General features: G+C 44.0%; 2 protein-coding genes across 2 annotated transcripts in view; one reads left to right on the top strand and one right to left on the bottom strand.

Moving 5' to 3' along the window:
- LOC118365435 (serine/threonine-protein kinase WNK4) overlaps positions 1-13,297 on the top strand; it is an 81,060-nt gene extending 67,763 nt beyond the window's left edge. The window contains 9 exon segments of the mRNA XM_052491070.1: positions 3,938-4,004; positions 5,478-5,609; positions 6,745-7,193; positions 7,196-7,630; positions 7,851-7,944; positions 8,418-9,018; positions 9,739-9,944; positions 10,031-10,125; positions 10,340-13,297. Coding sequence (XP_052347030.1) covers positions 3,938-4,004; positions 5,478-5,609; positions 6,745-7,193; positions 7,196-7,630; positions 7,851-7,944; positions 8,418-9,018; positions 9,739-9,944; positions 10,031-10,125; positions 10,340-10,342 — 2,082 coding nt within the window. The 3' untranslated portion in view covers positions 10,343-13,297.
- A 108-nt stretch (positions 13,298-13,405) lies between these two features.
- On the bottom strand, positions 13,406-16,950 carry LOC118365433 (cytochrome c oxidase assembly factor 3 homolog, mitochondrial). Its single transcript, XM_035747627.2, has 2 exons — positions 16,732-16,950; positions 13,406-13,848 (listed from the first exon to the last, which is right to left on the bottom strand). Exons 1-2 carry the CDS (start codon positions 16,901-16,903, stop codon positions 13,742-13,744), a joined length of 279 nt encoding a protein of 92 aa, XP_035603520.1. The 5' UTR covers positions 16,904-16,950; the 3' UTR covers positions 13,406-13,741.
- Between the last annotated feature and the right edge of the window lie 168 nt (positions 16,951-17,118).

The raw sequence follows: 17,118 nt of genomic DNA, 5'->3' as shown, positions 1-17,118 counted from the left end.
TGCTGTTTAATCAGCTTCTTGATAGGCCACACCTGTCAGGAAGGAGAAATGCTCACTAACAAGGAAATTAACAAATTTATGCACAACATTTTAGAAAAATAAGCTTTTTGTGCATTTGGAACAATTCTGGGATCTTTTATTTCAGCTCATGGAAAAGGGAATAACACTTTACATGTTGCATTTATATTGTTGTTCAGTGTATATATACAGTTGAAGTCGGAAGTTTACAGACACTTAGGTTGGAGTCAATAAAACTCGTTATTCAACCACTCCACAAATTTCTTGTAACAAACTATAGTTTTGGCGAGTCGATTAGGACATCTACTTTGTGCATGACACAAGTTATTTTCCAACAATTGTTTACAGACAGATTATTTCACTTATAATTCACTGTATCATCATTTCAGTGGGTCAGAAGTTTACATACACAAAGTTGACTTTGCCTCTAAACAGCTTGGAAAATTCCAGAAAATTATATCATGGCTTTAGAAGCTTCTGATAGGCTATTTGACATAATTTGAGTCAATAGGAGGTGTACCTGTGGATGTATTTCAAGGCCAACCTTAAAACTCAGTGCCTCTTTGCTTGACATCATGGGAAAATCAAAAGAAATCAGCCAAGACCTCAGAAACAAAATTGTGGACCTCCACAAATCTGGTTCATCCTTGGGAGCAATTTCCAAACACCTGAAGGTACCACAATCATCTGCACAAACAATAGTACTCAAGTATAAACACCATGGGACTACGCAGCCGTCATACCGCTCAGCAAGGAGACGTGTTCTGTCTCCTAGAGGTGAACGTACTTTGGTGCGAAAGGTGCAAATCAATCGCAGAACAACAGCAAAGGACCTTGTGAAGATGCTGGAGGAAGCAGGTACAAAAGTATGTAAATCCACAGTAAAACGAGTCCTATATCGACATAACCTGAAAGGCCGCTCAGCAAGGAAGAAGCCACTGCAAAACCGCCATAAAAAAGCCTGGCTACGGTTTGCAACTGCACATGGGGACAAAGATCGTACCTTTTGGAGAAATGTCCTCTGGTCTGATGAAACAAAAATAGAACTGTTTGGCCATAATGACAATCGTTATGTTTGGAGGAAAAAGGGGGAGGCTTGCAAGCCGAAGAACACCATCCCAACCAAGAAGCACGGGGGTGGCAGCATCATGTTGTGGGGTGCTTTGCTGCAGGAGGGACTGGTGTACTTCACAATATAGATAGCAACATGAGGAAGGACAATTATGTGAATATATTGAAGCAACATCTCAAGACATCAGTCAGGAAGTGAAAGCTTGGTTGCAAATGGGTCTTCCAAATGGACAATGACCCCAAGTATACTTCCAAAGTTGTGGCAAAATGGCTTAAGGACAACAAAGTCAAGGTATTGGAGTGGCCATCACAAAGCCCTGACCTCAATCCTATAGAAAATTTATGGGCAGAACTGACAAAGCGTGTGCGAGCCTGGAGGCCTACAAACCTACATTTACATTTAAGTCATTTAGCAGACGCTCTTATCCAGAGCGACTTACAAATTGGTGCATTCACCTTATGACATCCAGTGGAACAGCCACTTTACAATAGTGCATCTAAATCTTTTAAGGGGGTGAGAAGGATTACTTTATCCTATCCTAGGTATTCCTTAAAGAGGTGGGGATTCAGGTGTCTCCGGAAGGTGGTGATTGACTCCGCTGTCCTGGCGTCGTGAGGGAGTTTGTTCCACCATTGGGGAGCCAGAGCAGCGAACAGTTTTGACTGGGCTGAGCGGGAACTGTACTTCCTCAGTGGTAGGGAGGCGAGCAGGCCAGAGGTGGATGAACGCAGTGCCCTTGTTTGGGTGTAGGGCCTGATCAGAGCCTGGAGGTACTGAGGTGCCGTTCCCCCTCACAGCTCCGTAGGCAAGCACCATGGTCTTGTAGCGGATGCGAGCTTCAACTGGAAGCCAGTGGAGAGAGCGGAGGAGCGGGGTGACGTGAGAGAACTTGGGAAGGTTGAACACCAGACGGGCTGCGGCGTTCTGGATGAGTTGTAGGGGTTTAATGGCACAGGCAGGGAGCCCAGCCAACAGCGAGTTGCAGTAATCCAGACGGGAGATGACAAGTGCCTGGATTAGGACCTGCGCCGCTTCCTGTGTGAGGCAGGGTCGTACTCTGCGGATGTTGTAGAGCATGAACCTACAGGAACGGGCCACCGCCTTGATGTTAGTTGAGAACGACAGGGTGTTGTCCAGGATCACGCCAAGGTTCTTAGCGCTCTGGGAGGAGGACACAATGGAGTTGTCAACCGTGATGGCGAGATCATGGAACGGGCAGTCCTTCCCCGGGAGGAAGAGCAGCTCCGTCTTGCCGAGGTTCAGCTTGAGGTGGTGATCCGTCATCCACACTGATATGTCTGCCAGACATGCAGAGATGCGATTCGCCACCTGGTCATCAGAAGGGGGAAAGGAGAAGATTAATTGTGTGTCGTCTGCATAGCAATGATAGGAGAGACCATGTGAGGTTATGACGGAGCCAAGTGACTTGGTGTATAGCGAGAATAGGAGAGGGCCTAGAACAGAGCCCTGGGGACACCAGTGGTGAGAGCGCGTGGTGAGATGACAGATTCTCGCCACGCCACCTGGTAGGAGCGACCTGTCAGGTAGGACGCAATCAAGCGTGGGCCGCGCCGGAGATGCCCAACTCGGAGAGGGTGGAGAGGAGGATCTGATGGTTCACAGTATCGAAGGCAGCCGATAGGTCTAGAAGGATGAGAGCAGAGGAGAGAGAGTTAGCTTTAGCAGTGCGGAGCGCCTCCGTGATACAGAGAAGAGCAGTCTCAGTTGAATGACTAGTCTTGAAACCTGACTGATTTGGATCAAGAAGGTCATTCTGAGAGAGATAGCGGGAGAGCTGGCCAAGGACGGCACGTTCAAGAGTTTTGGAGAGAAAAGAAAGAAGGGATACTGGTCTGTAGTTGTTGACATCGGAGGGATCGAGTGTAGGTTTTTTCAGAAGGGGTGCAACTCTCGCTCTCTTGAAGACGGAAGGGATGTAGCCAGCGGTCAGGGATGAGTTGATGAGCGAGGTGAGGTAAGGGAGAAGGTCTCCGGAAATGGTCTGGAGAAGAGAGGAGGGGATAGGGTCGAGCGGGCAGGTTGTTGGGCGGCCGGCCGTCACAAGACGCGAGATTTCATCTGGAGAGAGAGGGGAGAAAAACCTGACTCAGTTACACCAGCTCAGTCAGGAGGAATCAGCCAAAATCCACCCAACTTATTGTGGGAAACTTGTGGAAGGCTACCTGAAACGTTTGACCCAAGTTAAACAATTTAAAGGCAATGCTACCAAATACTAATAGAGTGTATGTAAACTTCTGACCCACTGGGAATGTGATGAAGGAAATAAAAGCTGAATTAAATCATTCTCTAATGTTATTCTGACATTTCACATTCTTAAAATAAAGGGGTGATCCTAACTGACCTAAGAAAGGGAATTTTTACTAGGATTAAATGTCAGGAATTGTGAAAAACTGAGTTTAAATGTATTTGGCTAAGGTGTATGTAAACTTCCAACTTCAACTGTAAGTGGTGCACACCTCCAGTCCTTGAGGGCACCAGTCCTGTTTTTTGTCTTGAATTCAACAATGGGACTGATTTCTACCTGGGAAAGAAGGTATTTGCACTCTCCAGCTAATCAGTGTGAAAAATCTAATCAGCACAACTGTAGAACTCAAGGACCAGAGATATGCACCCCTGAGACAGATGGTTGGCTTTGTCAGTTGTTGTTTTTAAGTTGTGCACTTGTTGGTCCCACTTACAATGAACAACAACTTCAAGGCCCTGGGTTATATGCCCCTCATCTTTATAACAACTTAACAACAAAAACAAGTGCATGGCAATCCTCTGCAGCAAGACAGCATATGACATGGAGTGATTTCAACAGTTGATTGGTTAACTTGCTTTGAGATTGTATTTCAGCCAAACTTACATGCGCATGGACTGGAACGGACACATTCCTCTTCATCTTTGCCCGGTAAGGAAGATTCCCTGTGTGCATGTGCAATATATGTATAGATGTATGTTTCTATAGTGCCTATAGAAAGTCTGCACCCCCTTGAACTTCTTTCACATTTTGTTGTTACAAAGTGGGATTGAAATAGATTTAATTGTGTTTTTTTGTCATTGATCTACACAAAATACTCCATGTCAAAGCGAAAAGAAAATTCTGAAAATGTTTTCAAATTAGTAAAAGTTTAATAACTAGAATATATTTGTTGCATAAGTATTTACCCCCTTAGTTTAGACTAGCCATTCCTCTGTCCCCCGTACGTACAACATCTGTAAGGTCCCTCAGTCAAGTATTGAATTTCAACTACAAAAACCAGGGAGCTTTTCGAATGCCTCATAAAGAAGGGCAGTGATTGGTAGATGGGCAACAATAACAAATCAGACATTGATGATTTTAAAACAGCTACAGTTCAATGGCTGTGATGGGAGAAAACTGAAGATGGATCAACAACATTGTAGTGACTCTACAATAATGACCTAAATGACAGTGTGTAAAGAAGGATACAAATATACAGAATACAAATATTCCAAAACATGCAGATGTATGCAGCATGCCACTAAAGTAATACTGAAAGAAAAAAAAACACAGCAAAGGACTACAATTTTTGGCCTAAATGCAAAGCCTTATGTTTGGGGCAAATCCAACACAACACTGAGTAACTGCCTCCTTATTTTCAAGTATGGTGGTGGCTGCATCATGGTATGGGTATGCTTGACATAAGCAAAGATGGATGAAAAAAATGAAGTGGCCAAGTTACAGTTTTGACTTAAATCTGCTTGAAAATCTATATAAAGACTTGAACATTGCTGTCTAGCCATGATCCCCAACACCCTTGACAGAGCTTGAAGAATTTTGAAATAATAATTGGCAAATATTTCACAATCCATGTGTGTGTAACCGATGTGAAATGGCTAGCTAGTTAGTGGGGTGCGCGCTAATAGCATTTCAATCGGTGACGTCACTCACTCTGAGACCTTGAAGTAGTTGTTCCCCTTGCTCTGCAGGGCCGCGGCTTTTGTGGAGCGATGGGTAACGATGTTTCGTGGGTGTCAGTTGTTGATGTGTGCAGAGGGTCCCTGGTTCGAGCCCAGTTAGGGGCAAGGAGAGGGACGGAAGCTATACTCTTACATGTGCAAAGCAATTATGAGACTTACCCATGAAGACTCACAGTTGTAATCACTGCCTAAGGTGTTTCTAACATGTTGCAACACTCAGGGGAGTGAATACTTATTTAATCAAAGTATATGAGTGTTTTATATTTCATGAATCTTTGCCAAATGTTAGAATTTTTCTTCCACTTTGACAATACAGAGTATTTTGTGTAGATCGTTGACAAAAATGTGTCATCAGTCCCCACAAACACATCGATACGTTATGATCGATGTCACTTTGGTGTATCTGCGCATGTTTAAGCGTTTATTTGTCTCTCTGGGCCAGACTTTGCTGAGGGCAGCGTTGCTCAGCTCCGAGGCTCGTCTCCTGTGGCGCCTGTTGGAGACTTCTACATCGACCCAAAGGCAGTCCCTTCTGTTCGCCCCCTCCGCTCTCAGTCCTTCCAGACCACGTCAAGTACGTACCACACTCCAACCCCAGAAAAACTGTCTGGCTGCTCACCATCAACCACAGAAACAAAAACCTTTCATTTATAGCTGGAATCCTTAATAGGTGAAACTGACACGTCTGTTTGGGATGTTACAATAACAAAAAAGTTACTGCAAACAACAAACACTGTTTTTTCCTCCTCGGACATCAGACTTTGAGTCTTAGACTTTGAATGCTTATTACAGTAGTAGTCTGAGTAGCAGTGTTGATATACTTTGATATTGCCAATAGGGTGAGATAGGCAGAAGAAGAAGGAAAGAAGATTTCCATTAGAAACAATAGGCCTTCTGGCGATTGGAGACAGAACATGTGATACTCTATATGGGCATAAGGTTATTCGAAAAAAACTGGTATCCCCACTCAGACACACCCACTCACCTCTAGTGTTCAGGTTTGCTGTAGTGCAGAGTGCTATCAGCACTGTGTCACCTCCTCCTCTCAGGCACCCTCTCTTATTCTCTATCCCCCCTCTCCAGTTGCTCTCTCAGAATGTTTACTGGCAGATACAGTGGGGGTTTTCCCACTGTCTCAAATCTACTGAGAGTTGCCATTCAGTCTGTTTTAACAGGTGCGAGGTTTATGTGCAGCTGCAATGTGAAAGAGGAGTTTAGTGAGTTACATAATCCATTCATCATTGACACGTTTTAGCTTTTGTTTATTTTTGTGGTCTGTAATTACCTTTGACACTCTGGGCGGTGTCAAATTTCCTTCTGACTGACATGCCTTGATTTCATGGGAACCTGTGCTTAACTGAGCTGAAGTCGTGCTGTGGAATGATATCTCTGTCCACTGGTAAGATTGAAAAAGGAAAGAAGTATCTACATTTGAGAGGAAAAGCGAATGTAACCAATACTGTGTCACTGTATCTGTATCTGAGTGAAAGTAGGTCTTTCCTCAGGTGGTCCAGTTTGATTTATGTTGTAAATAACTGATTGGTTACTTTATATGTGGTGCTAGGCAGAAGGGAATGATGTCTACATAACATAAACTCTTTAGAACAGGTCTTTATTCTGTTTGTGGATGGAACCCATTCAACCAGTCATAAGTCAGATTGTTTCCCTACTTATGAGTCTAACCCCAATATTCCTTATGCGTCTTCCAGGTTCTTCCCAGACCTTCCACCCGCCTGCTTCCCATTACCCCCAATATTCCCACCCCGAGGCCGTGCCCCCCGTGATGCCCCTCAATCAGCTGCTTCCCCTGCCCCAGCAGTACCCCAAGCCCCCCAACACCCACTTCCCCTTCCCTTACCCTTTCACCCAGACCTCCTCAAAGCCCGCCAGCGCCCCCCTCACCCCCGAGACCCACCACCGGGTCCTAAGCAACTCCAACCTCTCCTCCTCTTCCCCATCCCCTTCCTCCTCCCCTGCCAAGCCGGTCACCCCAGGGCAGCAGCAGGGGGGTGAAACATTACCTCTGAAGGGTGAGGTAGTGGGCAGTACCCCCCAGCCCACCCCTCCAGCCCAACAGCAGCAGAACCCAGGCATGTGGCCACCCAACAGCCACAACCAGCCCCTCTTTCCCTGGCCAACGTGTTGTCCCTGGCCATGAGCGTGGCCCAGTCCTTCATGCCCCCCACCTCCATGCCCAGCGGTCTGAACCCAGCCCAGTCTGGCTCCTACCACCCCTCCATGTTTGGCCCTCCCCAGCTGATGCCAGGGGAGGGCCCCTACCCACCCCAGGGCCAGATAACAGCAGGCCAGTATCTGGACATGTGCCAGCAGTATGCAGACACCCAGGCTCTGCACCAACAGGGCCTGTTGAAAGCCAACGTAGCCCCAGGGTTACCCCAGCCTGGCGGGCTAGTGGATGGGACTGCTTTCAGGCAAGCTGGCTCCAGCCTCTCTCCTCCAGGATCCAGGGTGAGTCCCCAGATGTATTGCCAGCTGGGGCCCAGGGTGGGGTTCCAGGAGCAGACAGACAGCTCAGCCTCCACCTCTATCACCAGCTCCCCCTCCTCCTCAGCTCCAGCCAGCCCACAGAGCACCGTAAGTCACTTAATAAATATGTGCTCATATACATGTAGATGAAGTGTATACTCTGGGATATGAATTTGCTTCAACCTGTGTTGCCTTACCTTTAAAACCTCAAACCTGTTCCTCTACAATGTTGTCTAGATTACACGTGCCTGTAACATGTTCTGGCACAGTGTATTATAAAAGTACTGAGCTGGTAAAGCTTAAAGAATGTTGTTATTTTACCCTGCAGGTGTCTTCACCCAAGCTAAGAACCTCTTCACCCCTGGTGGTGTCAGAGTCGGGAGCAAACGCTGCCAAAAACAGACTGTCACCTATCTCTGAGGGTAAGCTCTCTCTCCATGCCATACACCTTTTCATTGTGTATGCATTTGGCATGATGAGCTAATAATAGTCAATCACGTCAATTAATTTTCTACATTTTTAAAACACTGTCTGTTTCCAAGGGAGCCGATATGTCAGGAAAAAACACATTGTATTTTTGCACCTACTGTGTCCATGGCAACTTAATATACGATACTGTGGATCATTAATTTATCAATTCACTTTTTACTGTGTACTTGTATGAGGTTCTCTCTCAAGCAACATGACTTAAATCATTGTACAGTTAAGTCTGCCCCCCAAGTGCCCAACCTGTAGTATGAACTTTAATGAGAAATACTTTGTTGTGTAGATGAGTAGGCTGGCTTGATGTCAATGACTCTTTCCAGACACCATTATAATGGGTGTCAATTACGTACCGTGACATAACTCTCGCTCTCCCCTCGCTCTCTTCTCTCTCTCTCTCTCCCTCCAACAGAGAAAAAGCCTACAGTTACCGTCGGCCGTTTCCAAGTCACACCCAGCATAGAGATCCCTGCAGCCTCCGCTAGCCCCGCCCAAGATCCTCCCCAAACCCACCCACAACACCAAACCCCGCCCACAGTCACCGTTAGCACCAGCCTTTCCTCCCGGGACAGTGAATCTGATACCAGCACCGAGGAGCAGGGGGGTGAATCTGAAAGCAGCGTTAGCACCTTAACCGTGTCCCCTCCCCAGCGATCCCCCGGCGGGCCCCTGTGTAACCTAGACATCGCCCACTCCTTGCCTGGAGGCCCTAAGCAGACAGAGCAGGAGGACCAGCAGGAGAGTGAGGAGGAGCCATACAAGGAGCCAGACAAGGAGCCAGACAAGGAGAAGAAGGAGGGAGAGGAGGACGAGGAGGAGGAGCTGAGGAGAAGGGGGGGTCGGAGGCTGAGCCTGAGCCTGTGGGAGGGTACAGCGGGGAGCCCCCAGTTCAGTGGGAGCAACCTGAACCAGCCCTGGATGAGCTACACGCGCAGCGCCTCGTATGTCAGCAGTGACGAGACAGAGAGCGAGAACGAGGATATGTGCGAGGAGCTACAGGAACTCAGGGACAGGTGAGTGGAGGAGAGGAGGCGCACCATTTCTGTTTTTGAAGTTAAGTCTCTGAGGTTGTGAACAAACACACAGTCAAAGTAGAAGACGTTATTCCACCAATCAAGGTCACCGGTTCCTCCCCAGTCCTCCAAAACAAAACAAACGAGTTATGGCCACACTGTTGATAGGAAATAGAAGTGTGTCTTTGTCACTCTAGTTGAATTAAAAATACTTCTAAGAACTGTTGACATCAACATGTGTAATAAGGTCATACGCATCGTCATTCAGTGGAGGCTGGTGGGAGGAGCTATAGGAGGATGGGCTCATTGTAATGGTTGAAATGGAATCAATGGAACGGAGTCAAACATGCGGTTTCCATATGTTTGATACCTTTCCATTTATTCCATTTCAGTTATTACAATGAGCCTGTCCTCCTATAGCTCCTCCCACCAGCCTCCACTGTCATTATTAGAGCATAACATAAGGTTTTAAACATTCTTAGAACTTGGTTTGTCAACTCCAAATGGTCATTAAACCTAAATTATCTTCCAAATTCACGACCTGACTGTGAAAACACAAACACCAATTCAAGCTAACTTAATAAAACTCTTCTTGCCCCTGACCTTGACCATCTTCTCCAGAAACTCTTTCCCTGTCCCATTCACTCTCTCTTGTATTCCCTCCTCCTCTTTCTTCTTCTCCCTCCCCCTCTCTGTCTTTCCTCCCTTCCTCTCTCTCAGGCACCTGTCAGAGGTGCAGGCCCTCCAGCTCACTCAGAAGAGGGAGATTGAGGCGCTGTATGAGCGGATGGGAAAGGTGCCTCCCCCTGGCATCGTGTCCCCTGCTGCCATGCTCAACAACCGCCAGAGGCGCCTCTCCAAGAGCGGCAACTACCAAGGCTTGCGTAGGAACAGCCTGCAGAGACTGGATATACTGCCCCCTGCAGGTCAGTTGGTATTGTAGTAGTTATGTTGCTGTCTGGTTGGGAGTTCGTTATGACTTAGCTATTCCCTCCATGTCTTACAAACACAGGGATCATGCGTAAAAACTCAGTCAGTGGCAGCAGCAGTGGCTCTCAGGAGAGGTCCAGTAAAGGGGTGACCTTTGCCCCCGACTACAACCGGATGGTGAGCAAGCACCCTGTCTGACCCATGATCCCTGAACCCTGACCTTGTCAGTCTGAACAATAACGTAGAACATTTTGACAGGTGTACCTTCTAAAAACCTGTGCAGTGATGAAAATAATATGTTAACGTAGTCACCTTGGTATTTCTTTGTTAACCTGCTTGGTTACTTGGTGAACACACTACGCCCTCTGACCTCTAACCTCTCTCCTACTAGTGAGACGTGTCTCCCTGTGTGATCCGGAGAACTGGGGGTTGGGGCTGGTAATACTGTGGCCAGCCGCCTCCCCTCCCAACCACCAACCAGGAAGAGAGGGAGCCCAATGATGATCAATACGTTGCCCAGCCCAGTGCTGAACAGATAGCTCCCAGCTTGAGCCTTGGGATGGGGAAACCGAATGAACAGAAGACATGGGCCTTTTCTGAATTGTATTTGCCCAACTCCTGCGTCCTCTTTCCTCTGTCCTCTCTCGTCTCCCTTTGAAAAAGGTAATTGAGGAGAGGTAGCAAGGAGAGTGAACGAGGACGAAAATGGGCTTGTAAGAAATTAAACTTTTTCTCCACTCAGGCAAATGACGTTTACAGGGGTGGATCCCAAAATAAATTTGTAGAGTGATAAAAACAAATTAAGTTAGTTGTTCAATACATTTTATAGATACAACTATAAGTAGCATATTGTTTGTAAACATGTGCATGCTTTTCTCCATCGACAAAACAAAAGCTGATTCAAAGGGGGTGTGGCAGATTTATAAGTTCTTCCGTGAAGGACTCAGGTAGGAGACACATGACTATCATCTATGAAAGATGGCTAACAAGGAGGAAGAACACTCTTCTGTTCGCCTTGACCACTTATGAGTTTCTGAGTCACGGAGGAGTGAGGACGAAGGAGAGGTTGGAGGACGGACTTTTTCCCAAATGAGAAAAGGCCATGGTCATCCACATCACTAAACACGATGGATAAGGATCCCATTGTCAGAGCACCAAAGCATCCTGTCTGCCATCTGGTCCATGTGCAATACCATGAGTTAGTATTGTGACACCAATCCAAGGATGTCACCCTCCCCATCTTAAGCATCAGGTCAAGTGGAAAGTGAGCATAGGAAGGCTAATTGTGTGTGTTTCTGTGTGTGCTCTTATGCGCTTGCTGCCTGTGCTAGCCCTGGAAAACACTTGTCCCAGAAGCCCTGCTCTCTCCTGCACCTCGTCATCCAACTGCTACAAGCAGGAACTCCTCTTAATACAATATGACCCTATTCAATCCGAAGTGCTGAAGATCTGCTTAATGTTGAAATTGACAACTAACGGCCATGTTCCTGCGGTCGTGGAGACTGCATTCACGGTAAACGCTGCATATGTCTGCTCAATCTGAAAAAAACTTAACATTTTTATGTGGGTCATCTACGATACTTCGGCGATATGGAACAAATCCAGCCCGAGCTAGACAGTGTTTTACTGTCCAGATGTTATGAATCAAGAGATAAGATTAGCTTTAGCAGGATGAGATGTAATCATTGCCTTCAAAACAGTGCCTTTGTAGTGTTTGTAATATTGTTTCAAGTTGGTATTTGAAGGGTTTGCAATATTGCGTAAGGAATGGGATGAACAAATATGCATCTAATGTATTGACCGGCAAGTCAGGTCAGCAGTTTTCCATTTTGCAGCTCCGCTTCAAGTACACCAAATAAGAGTCAATCCAAGCTGCCTGCAAGTATCAGCAAAACAACAGAGTTGTATTTGGTGTAAACAAATGTTCATGAAGCAACACAAATCACACATGGTGCATGAAAAACTAAATGTCACTTTACTGAACGTACGTACACTGAACAAAACTATAAACGCAACATGTAAAGTGTTGGTTTCATGAGCTGAAGTAAAAGATCCCAGAAATGCTCCATATGCACAAAAAGCTTGTTTCTCTAAAATTACATTTGTTTACTTCCTGGTTAGTGAGCATTTCTCCTTTATCAAGAAGCTGATTAAACAGCATGGTCATTACACAGGTGCACCTTGTGCTGGGAACAATGAAAGGTCATTCTAAAATGTGCAGTTATGTCACAGATGTCTCAAGTTTTGAGGGCACATGCAATTAAGCATGCTGACTGCAAGAATGTCCACCAGACCTGTTGCCAGAGAATTGAACGTTCATTCCATAAACCGACTCCAACTTCTTCAGAGAATTTGGCAGTACATCCAACCGACCTCACAACCACCTACCACGTGTATGGCGTTGTGGGGTGAGTGGTTTGCTGATTACAACGTTGTGAACAGAGTGTCCAATGGTAGCGGTTGGGTTATGGGTATGGGCAGGCATAAGCTACGGACAACAAACACAATTGCATTTTATTGATGGCAATTTGAATGCACAGAAATACCGTGACGAGATCGTGAGGCCCATTTTTTGTTAAGGTATATGTGACCAACAGATGCACATCTGTATTCCCTGTCATATGAAATCCATAGATTAGGGTCTAATGAATTTATTTTGAATTGCTGATTTCCTTACATGAACTGTAAACCAGTAAAATCTTTGAAATTGTTGCATGTTGCGTTTATATTTGTGTTCAGTATACAAACACTACAGGTCTTATAATATACTACATGTTGTTAATTTGTTACTCACTCTCTATGGCCTAGTAGTAAAGATATTGCGTGTCACTTATCTGCCTTGATTGTTTTAAAGCATAGAGTGGACGCTTATGCTTTAAACATGTATTTTATCTACTTAATCTATGGATTGATACAATGCACTTTCCATAGGGGTCGTTCACTATTAGTATTGAACAATTGCGTCCCTATAAATAATAGCGGGGTAAAGATGTATAGTTATATATTTTAAATCGGTATGCGTGCCTACGCATTTAGTGTTGGTAATTATTTGATTCATGACAAAGAACTAAAGCTGTGAAGAATTCTGAGCTATTTGCCTTAAAGTATGCACATGGGGAACGATTGTAGTAGAACACATGAAATATATTACTCGGATTGTGTTCTTCTAAATCAAGACATCAACAGTAAATATACAATGACCTCTATTTTGTTGTCAATCATGTTTCTAGAAAACATACTGCCATGCAGATTCTGTGCCTTTACCATACTTTTTTTTAACCTTCCAAGCGTGATTGTTTCCTAAATCATATTTGTAAATATTGCTAATAAAAGGACTATTCAAACATCATGCACTGTTTTGAGTGCTTTCCCTGTACCGTTGATGTCCAAAATCACGCATTGACTTGAAAACTCAACTGATACACCGTCAAGTGAATAATTTATTACACACTAATCATCTGATTGCAGCTGTTTTATTTCATTCTATAACATCCGAATATCATGGAATAGCCCAACACGTAAGCTTTCTCCTATATTACGAGGCCAATTAGTTGCACAAGACACAAACCATGTTATATTATATTCAGAAACCAGTTTGCAGGGTATCCAGGTCTAGAGCATGTGCAAGGTTACATCGATCTCTACAATGCATATTGAAATAACAGAAATTGATGGGAGCCTCCACCTTTCAAAAACAAGTGTGTATCTTTTGGGCACAGTTGCTTATGGCAGATTGACAGTCCAGTCCAGTGTGAGCTCAGCTCCTGTGCAGGTGAGGGAGCTGGGAACATCCCTAAGAGTTGGTCCCGGTCCTGGGGCCTCTGATGTAATTGATCCTTGCCTCGTTATCAATGTCCTCCATGATCCTCTCCTGCTTCACTGAGAGGATCGTGTAGCTGACTGAAGACAAGAAATGGTTAAGGTCACAAAACCCGCAGGAGTAACCTTTGCCTTTTTCCTCTCAAAGAGCATTTCAGTATATTTCTGAGAGTTGTGGTTTTCATTACAGCACCATATTGAGTGCTGTGGATCATTTTAGAGCAGTGAGAAATGATAAGACACACACACACACACCACAAACAAACTAGCTAGGAACCTATTTGGTGACCATGACATGCTAACATTAGCAGCTAGCTAGTTATTAGCTATGAAAACTATTGCCTAGTCAGACCATTACCACTGTTCCAAATGGCTGAAAGGCGTTACTTAGATCATGTAAAGCATAGACCAGATCATTTTCGACCAGGGCTATAAAAGTGCAACCATTTTGGTTGCATATGCTCCTAAATATTTTGTTGTGTGACCTGCTATTTTATTTCGGGAGCACCGTGGACTTAGAGAAATAATCACACAGGCAACAATTGTTGTAATGATTAAGCTTCGCTATAAAAGTGGGCGTAGATTCCTTACTGTCATGACTGCGCCATTACTTCAGAGACAAATGTCATAGATTGCAAATGTCATGAATTGACTATACATTCCTAAACCAGTTCGCTCTTATAGACAGTGTATAATTTTCAATGTAATGTACCCAGTGGTGTAAAGTACTTTAAAGTATTTTTACTTACGTTTTTTTTTGTTGGTATCTGTACTTTACTATTTATATTTTTTGACAACTTGTACTTTTTACTCCATACATTTTCCATGACACGCTAAAGTACTTGTTACATTTGTATGCACACATGACTGTAAGTCGCTTTGGATTAAAGCGTCTGCTAAATGGCATATATTATATTATTATTATATTATTATTGAATGCTTATTCCAATTCACACACTTACCAAGAGAACATCCCTGGTCACCTCTACTGCCTCTGATCTAGCGGACTCACTAAACACAAATGCTTCATTTGTAAATTATGTCTAAGTGTAGGAGTGTGCCCCTAGCTATCTGTAAATTAAATTTAAAAAATAATTGAATAAGGAATCTGAAATGATTTATAGTTTTGATACTTAAGTATATTTGAGCAATTACATTTACTTTTGATACTTAAGTATATTTAAAACCCAATACCTTTAGACTTACACTCAAGTATATTTTACTGCGTGACATTCACTTGAGTCATTTTTTAAAACTTTTACTCAAGTATGAAAATTGGGTACTTTTTCCACCACTAAATGTACCTCAAGAGGTAGTACTTTCACACAATGTAGAAACCTAATATTCCACAAATTACTAATTTCAATAACAGGATTTTGTATCAACATTTTAGCTTTTTATAACAAACAAATGTCTTTATAATTTATAATGGCTCAGAAGTAGCTAGAAATTAATATAGGTACAATATAGACTAAATCTCAATCAATAGAAAAAAAACATTCTGGTGCTTCTAAATCTTGTGATCCTAACTTTAAAATCAGGTGCACCTGTACTACCAATGAACAATGTAAATTTAAAGCCCATTTTTCTACCAACCTACTTTCCGATACTTCCTCAATTCCTGACTTGGAAAACAGCGCATGTCTTCTAAACGTCAATGGCTAGTTGCAGGTGGTTTGATAAAATAATTGTTTTTTTCTCCATTAAGTAATCCAACCATGTGTATTCTGTCATCTTGTCTATTTCAAACCTTCTCATTGATTGAGACAGCTGGGTGTCCACCCCAAAGGCCCTATATCAGGGTCGTAACTTTGGTTTTAGAAGGGGAGGGGACAAACAGCCTACCCAATCGCACGGACGCATGGTCCTAAAGCACACCATTGCTTTGTTCTGTATCACATTTCAAAAATGCAATTTCAGTATGTGCCCCCTTCCCAAGTGAAAGTCGCACCCCTGCAATATATTGACCAGATGCTCAGTGGCCGCTCTAACAATTAAAATGAAAGGCAGGCAGGAGGCGGCAAACCAGGTGCGCATATGCAAGTGAACAACAGGTACAACTCCGATAGTGTTTTTAATCAAAGTTGCTGGGATGTCATGTCCTCCTTATATCAGTACACTCGTACCAACCTATGCTTTACAAAACCTTTATTCAATGAGCCATGTAGCAAATAAGCCACTACATGTTTTGTTAACCAAATTCGACACATATTGACCTCCATACAAAAACTCCTCAGGTAGTCAGCAGAAAAAAAGGAAAACACCACCAGCTGGAGAAGATTTGGGCTCAGTTATCCATCTTGCTTCACCTCTTCCTCTCTGACACTCATCTGTCTCGATCAATGAGCGTTAGTGCTAACATGGGTCCTTAGGATGTCCCTACCCTTTACCTTAACTTCAATGGGGGGTGGTGACATCCCAAGGAATCCAGATTGCAAGGACCATCAATGAGAATATTTGAAATAGACAAGATGGTAGTGTACACATTTTTGCTTAACTTCATGGAGAACAGAAATTGACATAACAGAGCATATTCTAAATGTAATTATAAACTGGGTGGTTCAAACCCTGAATGCTGATTGGCTGACAGCCGTGGTATATCAGACAGGTATGACAGAACATGTATTTTTACTGCTCTAATTACGTTGGTAACCAGTTTATAATAGCAATAAGGGTTTGTGATATATGGCCAATATACCACGGCTAAGGGCTGTGTCCAGGCACCTTAGCTGTGGTATATTAACCATATACCACACCTTGCTTAAACAACCCACTTGCAACTTGCCAAGGAAATTTAGAAGACATGCGTTGTCTTCCAAGTCAGGAAATATTGTCAAGTAAATGTTTGACAAATCTGTGCTACGCTTTACACTAACTAAGTAATAACCGCTATCATCCAGCTGGAACAGTAGTAACGTCAATGGTCCGATTGAGATATGTAAGACACCCTAGATGGAAGGATACACATGCCGATGACAAACGCCCCGATAGCTAGTCCAGTTATGCGGTTGCGACTACGTATTTTTAGCGCGTTTTTCTTCCAATAGTCGAGATCTTGTCTTTTGCTGAGAAGTTGCTTCTGTGCCGCTGTAAGTTGCTCCTTTGAAGCGATATCTCCATCTCCTTCAGCCGCCATTTCAGTGTTGTTATGTGTCTGATAGAAGTGACGTACGTTTTGTTTTACGTTCTTTGGTTTGTGACTGTACTGGACAGCCCAACAACTGGTGCATTTCCGCCCTCTAACGTTTCGGAGTAGCCTACAAAGCCCACACATTCTGGCTGCGTTCCAGTACGATTTTATTGCAGTCGCGCTGCGCAGATCACCAATTAGTGGAAAGTATACTTCACTCC

Source organism: Oncorhynchus keta, chromosome 32, assembly GCF_023373465.1.
Source record: "Oncorhynchus keta strain PuntledgeMale-10-30-2019 chromosome 32, Oket_V2, whole genome shotgun sequence".
Classification (NCBI taxonomy): domain Eukaryota; kingdom Metazoa; phylum Chordata; class Actinopteri; order Salmoniformes; family Salmonidae; genus Oncorhynchus; species Oncorhynchus keta.
This window is presented reverse-complemented; position numbering and strand designations above follow the sequence as displayed.